The sequence below is a fragment of the Macaca fascicularis genome, chromosome 16 (assembly GCF_037993035.2).
Source record: "Macaca fascicularis isolate 582-1 chromosome 16, T2T-MFA8v1.1".
NCBI lineage: Eukaryota > Metazoa > Chordata > Mammalia > Primates > Cercopithecidae > Macaca > Macaca fascicularis.
In genome coordinates this window covers 61,878,185-61,890,437 of record NC_088390.1, presented here as the reverse complement: position 1 = coordinate 61,890,437, position 12,253 = coordinate 61,878,185, and the positions used below count along the sequence as shown (strand labels likewise).

Sequence of the window (12,253 nt, the reverse complement as noted above, 5' to 3'; positions counted from 1 at the left end):
ATCCACTTATTTAAGCATATACTTTTTAAAGAAATAGTTTGTCATTTTTTCTTTTTGTTGTTTTCATTTGTTTTTAAATTAACAAATTAAAATTGTATATATTTATGTTGTACAACATGATGTTTTAAAATATGTGTACTTTTTAAAGAAAACAAAAAAACACAGCATGATGTTGTAAAATATGTATACATTTTTAAAGAAAAAAAAAACCAGCTTTCTTTTGATGAAGAAAAGTTTTAAAAAAAGACAAAAAATGTGTACATTGTGGAATGGCTCAAAGTAATTAACACATGCATTACGCCATATCTGTATCATTTTTTGTGGTGAAAACACTTAAAATCTACTCTCTTAGCAATTTTCAAGTACGCAATGCATTGTTGTTTCTTTTCTTGTTGTAAAATGGCCTTTGGAAACATTTTATTTACTTATAAAGGATGCAGACACGTTTCACCAATGACTTGTCTAATTATTATTTGGAGTTTAGTGATAAATGAGAGATTTACAATTCTTTATATATTTTGATATTCTAATTCATTATATTTAAATCTCAACAATTCAGTTAGAATCATTTTACAACTCATGCATGTTAAGACTATAGATGGTGTGTACTAGAAAATTTCAGCTTATATATTTCCCTATATGTTACGTGCATTTTATTTAACTTTGTTATACTGTGAATATTGTGTACATACTGGACAAATGAGTCCTAATTTTGTAATATCTAGTCTCCAGATATTAAAGAGGTTGCCAATGTTTAAAAAATAGACTACAAATGGCAACATATAAAGTATTTGTATGAGCATGCATCATACAATAATTATTTATGTCTAAATATGTTCACGGTGCCAGAATACCAAGGTCAACTTGAACATACGCCAGGTTTTCACCTGGCCTATCCCTCACGACTCTGAGCAAATTGTTCAACATTTCTGGGTCTCAGTTGCCCTCAACTGCCAAATAAGGGGCTGAATTAGGTGATGTCTAAGGCTCTTTGCAACTCTAAAAATATCCTACAACTTTGTCCAGAAAATGCATCTTAGAGGCCACACGCGAGCCGCCCTCAGCACCAGCTAATTAGGCTCCAGACTGCTTAGGCCAAGGCACTTCCAGGAGACTACCACTGACTATTCTGGTGGCAAAACAATTTTATACTTGTCATCACTCCCTGAACCCAGTCAAATCCAACCAAGTGGACTCAAAACCAGTCACATCCAACCAAGTGCCTCCTGTCCCTTGTCCCTCCTTTTTCCTGCCCTGCCAACCCTCTTCATCCCCACCCTCTACAGCCATGGCCTCAAGAGGAAGGAGGCCTCTCCTTGCACACATCTCCTTCTCTTCCAGCCTGATATCCCAGCCCTCCACATTCACACACCCAGTAAGGAACAACAACAACAGTAATAATAATGGCTGCCATTCATTGACAGTTTTCCATTTGCCAGGCACTGCACTAAGCATAATCTCATTTAGTTTTTCAACAGGTTTATGAGGTGGAAACTCTTTTTATCCATATTTTGACAATTACATGAACATTTTCTGCAGACCTCTCTGCAAAATAGTTCAATTGAAATGATTTTTTAATAGCATTAACCACTTTCTGGTGAATTGCCCTAACAACTTTTTCTATCAGAAACGTATCCTTCATCCTCCATCTGCATTCCCATCTCTCTCCCCTTCCTCTCATTTTCTCCCACGTCTTTTCCTCTCCATCCACCTTCTTCACCTCCATCTCCTCGTCTGCTCCCACTTCCACACACCTAACATAAGGACTTCAAGGCAGAGTCTGTGTTCTCTAGATTTCCAATGCCACATCTAGCTTTGTGCCACTTAATTCTTATGCTAAGACTCCTCTTTTGAGGCAAATGCAATTCAACGGCCCCTCACCACACACACTCCCCTCTGCCTCATTGTCCAGAAACCTTGACACTGGCTCACAGCCCACTTCCCTCTCATCTCCTGCCATCATGAGAAAGTTCATGCCTTTATAGATGGTCCATTTAATGTCATAGACAGATAGTTCCTGACCTCCTACTCTCTTGCCTTTCAGGTCCAATCCACTTCTGACTTCTTGTTCCAGTGACTGTTGGTCCAGTCCCATGACTACTCGCTGGACTTTGGTGACACCTGGAGTTGTGCTTACTTTAAAATTCTAAATTCAGGTTTCCACTATCCAACTTTAGCCTGTCATCCTTCACCTTTATCAATCTCCCCCTCACACTCTGCCTGCTCCATGACCTCATAAGGATGCCCAATGACTCACCCTCTGCCCTTTTCTTCAGTCCATCTGTCCCTCTGGTTTTGCTTTCTTCTTGCTATATGATCATAGAGTCAATCGCCTCAACCGTTTTCTCAAGAACAACAGAAACTTCTTTGCCACTGTTTCCTTCTTCTGGACCTGTCTTTAAATCCCAAAACCCACATCAGTCTGATCATCATCCTTTCTATTCCTGCACCAGGATTACTTCCAAACATGCAGTTGAACGTCATTGCGAATGAGAGCTGGACCTCCAATTTTCTTTTACTCATTGCTAGTCAAGTATTTTTCCAGTTCAGTGTACATATTCTAAACAGTCATTCTTTCTATCAGCCACCTTCATCTGGAACATTCTAGCAACCCCTCAAATCCAGTTGGTCCAAACCTAAACTCAGTGTCTTCCTCCTCCTCTATTCCCCATCTCAGTGAATATTATGAATTCCCAGAATCTAAAATTAATTACCTAAGAGTTATCCCCAATTCTGCCTTATTCCCTACTCTCCAAATTCAATCATATTACCATATGCTCTCAAAGCCATCTTCTCTGCATCCCCACTGCCTTCATTCTTCTCACCTGGACCATTGTTCCAACCTTGCAATTGTCCACCTTGTTTCATTTCAACATGATCATGTTGCCCTCTGCTTTTTACTTAGGATTCATTACAAACTCTTTAGACCAGCACAGAAGACTATCCATGAGCCAGCCCCTGTCTGAACCTGGCAATAGATTTCTTAAAGATGGTAATCGTGCATTTTTCATTTCTGCATTTAGTTAACACTACGTCTTTCATTTTAGCACTTAGCATAGAGCACCAGACATCATAACCATGCTATTTTAAACAAAATAACAGGTCAATATTTGTGTCATTGTCCAAGATAATAAACAGATGTTACAATTATGGTAGGAACAGAGATGTTGCTAGTCTCTGTTTTCTAAATAACACATTTTTTCTGGTGGGATAAAATATTTGTTTCTGTAGTTAGCAGTCCTTTATACCCCTCAGTGGTAATTGAGACCCTACTGTACCTCACAGAACTCTATCATAATCTTACTTAACTTTATAAAAACTTTGATAATACCTGGCGCCAGATAATGATAGTACATGCCTAGGGTCTAGATGAAAGTAAAGGATTACTCACTCAAAATTAGAAGTTAAATTAATAAACTTAATATAGAACAAACCCTATTATATTTAAGATAACAAATAGCCCAAAGCAACACCTAGGGATGTTAGACATTAATTATTTTTAAAATCACTCAATTATACATAATTTTATGCTAATCTAAGTATGCCATTTTTCTTTTGGCATATATAACTCAAATAGGAACGCCCCAATAATTGTATATAAAAGCCCAAAGAAATAATCAGTGCATGATATTTTGTTCTCCTGGGACATTACAGTTTCACACAGACAAGGTGAACATTTCTCAAAACACCATGTCTCTCCGATTTTCTAATGGATCCAGACATGTTTGCTTAAGGTCTGGAGCTGGATCTGTCAGACCACCCAATGGAGGTGCAGGCTTTGTGGGCAGCAGTGCATGTGGCAGCTCTGTTGCTGGAAGCGAATTTTCCTGTGCCTTGGGAGGGGGCTTGGGCAGCGTTCCTGGTGGGAGCCATGCTGGTGGTGCCCTTGGAAATGCTGCTTGTATTGGCTTTGCTGGAAGCGAAGGGGGACTCCTCTCTGGAAATGAGAAGGTGACCATGCAAAATCTTAATGACCGCTTGGCATCCTACCTGGATAACGTGCGAGCTCTGGAGGAGGCAAATGCTGAATTAGAGAGAAAAATCAAGGGTTGGTATGAAAAATACGGACCCGGATCTTGCCGTGGACTTGATCATGACTATAGCAGATATCACCTAACAATTGAGGATCTTAAGAATAAGGTGAGAAATCACAGATTTGGAACTATCCCAAGTATTTAAAACTAAGAAATACCTAGCAAAAGACATACAATAAGAAATGTTTTGTGACTGTTATCTGTAACTTGTATTTATTTATTTAAACAATTCTTCCTATTATTCAAAAATGGGCCCTTTGATTCATGAGTTTTAATGTAGTTAAAATGCTATTAGTTCCATTGTTTATGTTGAAGTACATTCATAGACTTATGAATAAAAAAGTATTGTAGTTCTAAAGTTAGGCGAATACATGAGAATAAATAAAACCATGTCTTTAATTTTTAAAAGTTACATTTGAAACATTTTTATTATTACATAAGGAGGTAAGATTTTTATGCAAAACCTTGAGTACCTTTTTCATTTCCTGAAATAATGAATTACATAAAAGCATACTTACTTGTTGTGTTCTCTGTTTTGGTTTATTCTAGATTATCTCCTCCACTACCACTAATGCTAATGTCATTCTGCAGATTGATAATGCCAGACTGGCTGCTGACGATTTCAGGCTAAAGTAAGTGACAGAAAAAATCCTGCTCTAGAAAAAAGTTTCTATTTATTTAATTCGTTAAATAAAATTTCAATTTCATCCCAAGTAGAATGAACTATCAACTAAAAGATAAAAGGAAGCAAAGGATTTGTATTATAATGTTACAATCAACTTATACATAGTTATTATATTCCTGGGACAAAATATCAATATATTTCTCTGCCTGCCTAGAATACTGCCAAGCACAAAGTCGATGCTCAGTAAATCATTAGTCAACTAAGGAAAAACATTAACTAAAATAAAATTCCAAAACGGTGTATTTTTATTTAACTAGGTTATGCTATTGGAATTTGTGTGACGAAATAACAGCCAATTATCCAGTACAGAATTGGGTGGGGGTAATGGAGGAGGGCTTTCTTCATATATTTTTATACTACTTAGAGTCCTAATTCAATTTCTAATTTTCAGTTTAAAGCAATTGGGATTGAATATTTCTGTTTCTTGAGGTAGTCTTACTGGCACTGAAATTTACTTAAATGCCCCCCCAAGGTATGAAAATGAGCTCACCCTTCACCAAAACGTAGAGGCTGACATCAACGGGTTACGGCGAGTCCTGGACGAGCTGACACTCTGCAGGACTGACCAGGAGCTGCAATATGAGTCTCTGAGTGAGGAGATGACATATCTCAAGAAGAACCATGAAGAGGTAGGAGAAGCTTTACCTGTAGTCCAATCACAATTCTGTACATTTTAAACTGGGCAGGGGTTGGGGGTTAAAAATCGCAATAGTAATTCAGGTTAATTGTTAACATTTGCCAACGGATATAGACAGATTAGTCTAATAATACTACCTACTACGAGGGAATGTTAAAAGGCTTCAGTGAGTTAATACATGTCACACGCTCAGAACAGTGCCTGGCATATAGTAATCACTCAGTAAATGACAGCGGTCATCCCTAGGACGAATGCCTATGAGGGCCAGGATTTCAGGATTTTTTCCACTGTTCTATTCCCATCAACCTGACATTTAGTCAGTAACCATATGTTGAGTAACTCTCTGGTCTTTAAATCCCTTTCTCATTTAAAAGAATAACTAACCTCTCTTGGGGTGCTATGACTGCTTTTGGTGATGGTGGTGATTTTAACTAACAGGTCCCTAATTTTTTTTGTTGTTTGTTTTCTTTTGTTTTGAGACAGAGTCCCACTCCGTCGCCAGGCTGGAGTGCAGTGGCGCAATCTCGGCTCACTGTAACCTCCACCTGCCAGGTTCAAGCAATTCTCCTGCCTCAGCCTCTGGAGTAGCTGGGACTACAGGCGCACACCATCACGCCTGGCTAATTTTTGCATTTGTAGTAGAGAAGGGTTTTCGCCATGTTAGCCAGGCTGGTCTGGAACTCTTGACTTCAAGTGATCTGCCCGCCTCAGCCTCCCAAAGTGCTGGGATTACAGGAGTGAGCCACCGCGCCCAGCCAACAGGTCACTAATTAAATAGATGATTGGCATGAATATGGACCGAATATGTCAATTAAAAAATTGTGTGCCATAAATTATACACCTGACCACAAACTTTGAGACATAAAGTAACACGTTTGAAAACTTCTCAGACTGAGTGTGAACCTGCAATGCCCCTAAAACCACGCTCTTGCTTCCCTCCAGGAGATGAAGGCTTTGCAGTGCGCGGCTGGGGGCAACGTGAACGTGGAGATGAACGCGGCCCCCGGGGTAGACCTCACGGTTTTGTTGAACAACATGCGAGCGGAGTACGAAGCCCTTGCAGAGCAGAACCGCAAGGACGCGGAGGCCTGGTTCAATGAGAAGGTGAGGTGGGCCCCCTCCCCGTGCCCACACCTCCCGGGCGGGTGGGGACTCCGTGTGACCCTTTTGCCCGGCCCTGCAGAGCGCCTCGCTGCAGCAGCAGATCTCCCACGACGCAGGCGCAGCCACCTCCGCCCGGAGCCAGCTCACCGAGTTGAGGCGCACCCTGCAGACCCTGGAGATCCAGCTGCAGTCCCTGATGGCCACGGTAGGTGACGGCAAAGTTCAGCCTGGATCCTGTGATTCTAGAAAGCCTCCGAGAAGCACCTCCCTCTGCCCTTCCCTCTTTTTTCTATTACACCTTTGCCTGCAAATACTTAGCAGAGAGTGGAGGAGAGCAGGAAAAACAGATCGGTAGACCCTCAAAATAGAGCTTTTTCTTCCTCCTTGACATCACTGGGGGTTTCCTTCCTGGCTGATGCTTAATGCTCATTTCATGAAAATAGACATTTCACATAGATCCTTTCTCAGGGTAATTCAGTTTAGGCCTGCAGAACAAACAGTAGCAGTATTGCTCCACCTGAAAATTAGCCACAGGTCTATGATCAGGGGCGTGGGGCTAGTGCCACACAGGGCGGGGAGCTAGTATCACACCAGCATCTCCTGATACTGATGAAGCCATATTAGAAGCCACATGTGGTTTCGCCAGGCAGAGGAAGAGAGGGTACACACCTGAATGCCACATGGGCACTGTCAGGCTCTTCATCGCCACAGAGTCCAGGGTGGAGGTCAGATCCTGGAGGGCACACCTGGGAGCCAAGCCTTCAGCCATTTGGGCACATACCACCAGCTCCTGGCTTACTTCAAACATCAGCTTGGAGTCAAAATGGATTAAAGCCAGCCAGGATTAAAAATGGCTTCCCTTCTAGAGTGTGAGCTGGCAGTGCTCAAAAGGCTTGACTTTGAGAATTACGGCATGCACGTGGCCTAAGGACTCCCTTCGTCATAAGAGGTTTCATGCCCCCTGAGGACACCAGGTTGTAACACAAAGAATAGAGCAGCTATTACCCAAGTGAGTGCAGTGAGCCAAGAAGGAAAAGATGACTCAAAACATTGGGAGACTCTTGATTTTGCTGCCCTCTAAAAGTGTGTGCTTTCTCCCTATGTCGGATTTAGATGGGAGACTTGTTTTTACACTGACTGGCCCCTAACTTAACCAGGATGGCCCTCTTCTCCTCTCCCTCATCACTGCTGCTAGCGGGTACCCTAGACCCCCCTGCCACTGTGGGCTCCTGGAGCCTTCGTTTCTTCTCCATTTCCCTTCTTCCCTGAACTAGATCCCCGAGGACTCTGTTCCTGGTGCAGGAGCTGTGTGAGTGAATCCTCCCTCTATTTCTGAGCTACATTGATGGAAATACATTTTCGAGTCCCCAGACCAGAATTGTGAGCATTTTCACATAAAAACAAGGATGTTATAAAGTAGTTAGAGTCTGTGCAGCCAGTGGTACTATAATTTGGGCTCATAGGATAATCCACACACAAAAAGCCCACTTAACACAAGACACAACTGAATTCTAGAATAATGGGAGCATGGTACCTAACTTACACCCCTGAGGCCCTGTTGTCTTATGATGAATTCTAAGCTCAATCTCCTACAGCTAGAACACGAGTCATTGGCAAGTTGAGAGTTGTCTAAATACATAAATGTTCACGTTTGCTTCCTGTGATGTACAAACTTTCAAGTTCATCCTGTTCTCCTCCCTCTTTGACAAGCCAGCCTTCACAGTGGAAGACTGTGAAGTAGAGATGCTGTCCCCTCTGACTTATGAGTGTATTAGCAATCATAAAAAGGAATACCCTAGGAGGACGCATTACCAGGGATATTAAAGTTTTGAGCTGCCGAGCACACACCTCACTGGCGTCTTGCTACCTGATGCCTCACTCTCCCCATTACCATCCTGATCTCCTTCCACTTAGGTGCTCCTGGAGAGCCCAGCACCCTCTATGTAACACACCTGTTTGCCTAAGTCAGTAGCTCTAAGTCAATGTTAGGTTCTCAGCCCATTAGATCCAATGTCTGCCTGTGATGACAAATATTGTGTAATTCCCTCTTTGCAATGCTAGAATGAAGTCACTAGGTAATAGATTTAGAAATACACAAAATTATTTTTTAAAGTATAATACCACAAATGCAATAAAAAGGCAAGTATTTTAAGATAAAATGAATTTACTAGGTAAATACATGGGCCCGACTACTCTAGAAAATGTAATGAAAGAGGCAGAGCCTTGCATCTTCTCTTAATAAATCTTTCATTTTCAACCACGTAAGATCAGAAGTTCCTCCACACAAGAAAAGGGAAATGAAAGAGTGGAAGTTGGGGTGGACACTTGGATAATGACTAATATCAAGAGAAGTAATACTTGCCCAGACATATTTATCTATAATAAAGGAAAGAGGAAAATTACCTTCATTAAAGTAGGGAGCAGATGCCAAGACAAATTACAGACTGTAGAAGTAGCAAAGAGGAAGTATGATATTCGTAAGAGTAGTGTGGAAATAATGACCTGTATTGTGTTATGAGATATAGCTCTTGCCTTGAAATCTCACATCTGTTAAGGCACTCATTCAGTCTCAGGTACCTTAATAAAAGACCTTTGATAGAGGCCAGAAAATCAAAGATGGATTAGAAAAAAAAAAAAAAAAGCAGTAGCACAAAAGGCCGTGGAACACTGGCAGGGTGGATCTGCGGGGACAGTAGCAGAGTAACACGGAAACAACAGGTAACTCAGAAATAAATATATAATTTCAAAATACAAGTGTTCCCATACCGAGTTTTTATTCTGCAATCCTTAAAAGGTGCTTTACTGTATCAGTCGGTGTTAGTAGAAATATAACCTATATGTCACCTATGTCCAGTGGAACATCAAAAGTCTTGTGGGAAAAGGGCCATTTATCCCACATTGGGATCCCACGTGAATCATGCCTGGCCCTCACTTCATAAATGCCAGCCTCCTTTCTTTCCCATTTGATTGTGACATGCCTCGCAAATTTCCACAACTGCCTAGGAAGCAATCCTGCTGGTTTCTGAGAAACACTGTTCTACTGGTCCTCAGAGTGTTTTCATCCCTTGCCATGGCTTCTTTGATATCCTCAGAAACACTCCCTGGAGGGCTCCTTGACAGAGACCGAGAGCAACTACTGTGCACAGCTGGCGCAGATCCAGGCTCAGATCGGGGCCCTGGAGGAGCAGCTGCACCAGGTCAGAACCGAGACCGAGGGCCAGAAGCTGGAGTATGAGCAGCTCCTCGATGTTAAGGTCCACTTGGAAAAAGAAATTGAGACCTACTGCCGCCTGATAGATGGAGACGGAAAGTAAGTCAAGTCATTTGAAAATCCAGTTTTTACTTCTTTTAAGCTACAAACATGGGCTGCCCATTAGCCTTCCATACTTCCAAGCCCTTTCTTTTTCATTCCCACTGCAGAAAAGCATGTCCATCTCTTGCTTTTTCCAAAGAGAGTCATCTCTTCCAAATCTTGTACATCACAGTGTTCTCCTCTGCCTTAGATGACTGGAACTGTTCCTGTAGCCATTTCCATCTGTTGTCCATGTTAATCACTGTGGGTTTCAAGATTCTCTCCACCTCTCACTAGCAGGCTTTATCCTTCTTTCAGTGCATACCTAATATCACTGCTGCCCTGAAATAAATGTACTCTGAACAAACCACCTGGATCCATATATATGTATGTATGTCCTTAAGTTTTAAATTTTTGGGTGTAAAAAAAAAATCAGATGGAAACAAGATTTATTTATACTCTCTCTTTAGATAACATTTAATTACTTTCAACTCCTACTCATAAAAATCTTAAGAGTTTCCTCTATGGAAAACTAAGACCTGTTTTTGGCATACAAATTTCACTTGAGTTCATTGAGCCAATGAATATTTCTTAACTGATAGTAAGCAGAAATATAAAAGAATAAATTATATTTCTTTTACAGTTCATGCTCCAAATCAAAGGGCTTTGGATCAGGAAGCTCTGGGAATTCATCTAAAGGTAATAAAATCTAGTTCTACTTTTTTTTTTTTTTTTTTTTTTGAGACAGAGTCTCGTTCTGTTGCCCAGGCTGGAGGGCAATGGTGCGAACTCAGCTCACTGCAACCTCCACCTCCTGGGTTCAAGCGATTCTCCTGCCTTAGCCTCCTGAGCAGCTGGGATTACAAGCACCCACCACCATGCCCGGCTAGTTTTTTACATTTTTAATAGAGACAGAGTTTCACCATGTTGGCCAGGCTGGTCTCAAACTCCTGACCTCAAGTGATCTGCCCACCTTGGCCTCCCAAAGTGCTAGGATTACAGGCATGAGCCTCCACACCAGCCCTCTAGTTCTATTTCTATCAGAGCAATACTTTTATGTTAATGGTAGTCACACACTACAACCGTAGTCAATATTTAAGTAACTTTAACTAAACTGTTCTGAATGGGAAGTATTAAGTGCCTAAAACTATCCCAAGCTATTATTATAAATATACACTTACTCCCTCAATCAAAAATATGCATAATATATTATATTGAACTAGCAGTGGAATTGTCACGTAATCTTTTTGGTTGAATATATGTATTCTTATGTTTTATTTCTAGATTTATCCAAAACCACACTGGTAAAGACAGTGGTTGAAGAGATAGATCAGCGTGGTAAAGTTCTTTCATCAAGGATTCACTCCATTGAAGAAAAGACATCTAAAATGACCAATGGCAAGACAGAACAAAGGGTTCCTTTCTAGCTGTCATTTTAGATAAAATAATAATTTGGGAAAGGATCCTATACAATTGTGTTATTCTAAATATCAGAGAGAATATACACACTTTTTACTTTTAAAGATAAGTTACTTAGCAAAAATATCTGTTTTCTTAGTTTTACAGGATGTTGGGTGTTTGTTTCCAATAAATAAAAAAGTTGATGTGCATTCATTTCCATTCACTGATGACTAATAAATAATTATTTGTGATTTTTTTCTCTGTCTAATTCATAGAGAAACATTTGTGGAATATATTTTAATTGCCTTTCACTGTTGTTTTAAATAATAGTCAATACCGCCACATGGCATTTGAATATTAAACATTCACTAGGCATAATCTTTAAATCACACCATGTCTATGTGGGCAAATAATCAAAAAATTCAGAAATTCTCCTGTGACTGAAAAGTCTCACCACTAGATGACGCATTCCTGGTATTTTACCAAGAGCCTCTCTCAAACTCTTCTTTTCACAATACCCAGGATATCATTCCTCGTCTAAACAGGATAATCTCCAGAAAACTCCACAGCAATACGGCTTGTGTCAGTGACACTTTTCCTAGAACAGGGGTCAGAAGCTTTTTTTGTGAAGACTCAGATAGTAAATATTTTAGGCATGGCAGGCCATACAGTCTCTATTTCAACTACAAACCTCAGCCATAGACAATAAATGAATGAATGAACATGACTGTGTTCCAACAAAATTTAATTTATTAACGCTGAAATTTGAACTGTAAATATTTTTACCTGTCATGGAATATTATTCTTAACTTTTTTCAACCATTTAAAAATGTAAAACCATTCCTAGCTCACAGTCTGTACAAAAACACATAGCAGGCCAAATTTAACCCACCAACACCTGTTCTCAAACGTGAAGCCCCATGAGGCTGATGAACATCATGATTCTTGTGATTATGACTATTTATACCTTTCTGGATCAAAATGTATGGTAGGAATTCCCAACAAGTATTAAACTGCCTAAATGGAAAGCGGCTCCTTTATTTCTCTGGTATATGGCCTGATTCCAGTGAAAATCTCCAGCAAGAGAAGGAATTCTGTCT

General features: G+C 40.4%; 1 protein-coding gene and 1 long non-coding RNA gene across 2 annotated transcripts; one reads left to right on the top strand and one right to left on the bottom strand.

Moving 5' to 3' along the window:
* Window positions 1–1,396: 1,396 nt before the first annotated feature.
* LOC141408815 (uncharacterized) lies at window positions 1,397–5,364 on the bottom strand. The gene is made up of 2 exons (XR_012425811.1): window positions 5,210–5,364; window positions 1,397–4,024 (listed from the first exon to the last, which is right to left on the bottom strand). It is a non-coding gene; the product is annotated as an uncharacterized lncRNA (long non-coding RNA).
* KRT28 (keratin 28) lies at window positions 3,627–11,402 on the top strand. The gene is made up of 8 exons (XM_005584116.4): window positions 3,627–4,140; window positions 4,584–4,666; window positions 5,192–5,348; window positions 6,299–6,460; window positions 6,540–6,665; window positions 9,553–9,770; window positions 10,396–10,451; window positions 11,037–11,402. The coding sequence occupies exons 1-8, from the start codon at window positions 3,691–3,693 to the stop codon at window positions 11,177–11,179; spliced, it is 1,395 nt and encodes a 464-aa protein (XP_005584173.2). The 5' UTR covers window positions 3,627–3,690; the 3' UTR covers window positions 11,180–11,402.
* Window positions 11,403–12,253: the final 851 nt, after the last annotated feature.

What these genes read in the sequence shown, in the direction of transcription:
- KRT28 (XM_005584116.4), top strand. Translation starts at nt 3,691, where the DNA reads ATGTCTCTCCGATTTTCTAATGGATCCAGACATGTTTGCTTAAGGTCT. An exon ending in TTGAGGATCTTAAGAATAAG is followed by an intron (nt 4,141 to 4,583) that starts GTGAGAAATCAC and finishes GGTTTATTCTAG; the next exon opens with ATTATCTCCTCCACTACCAC. An exon ending in GCTGACGATTTCAGGCTAAA is followed by an intron (nt 4,667 to 5,191) that starts GTAAGTGACAGA and finishes TGCCCCCCCAAG; the next exon opens with GTATGAAAATGAGCTCACCC.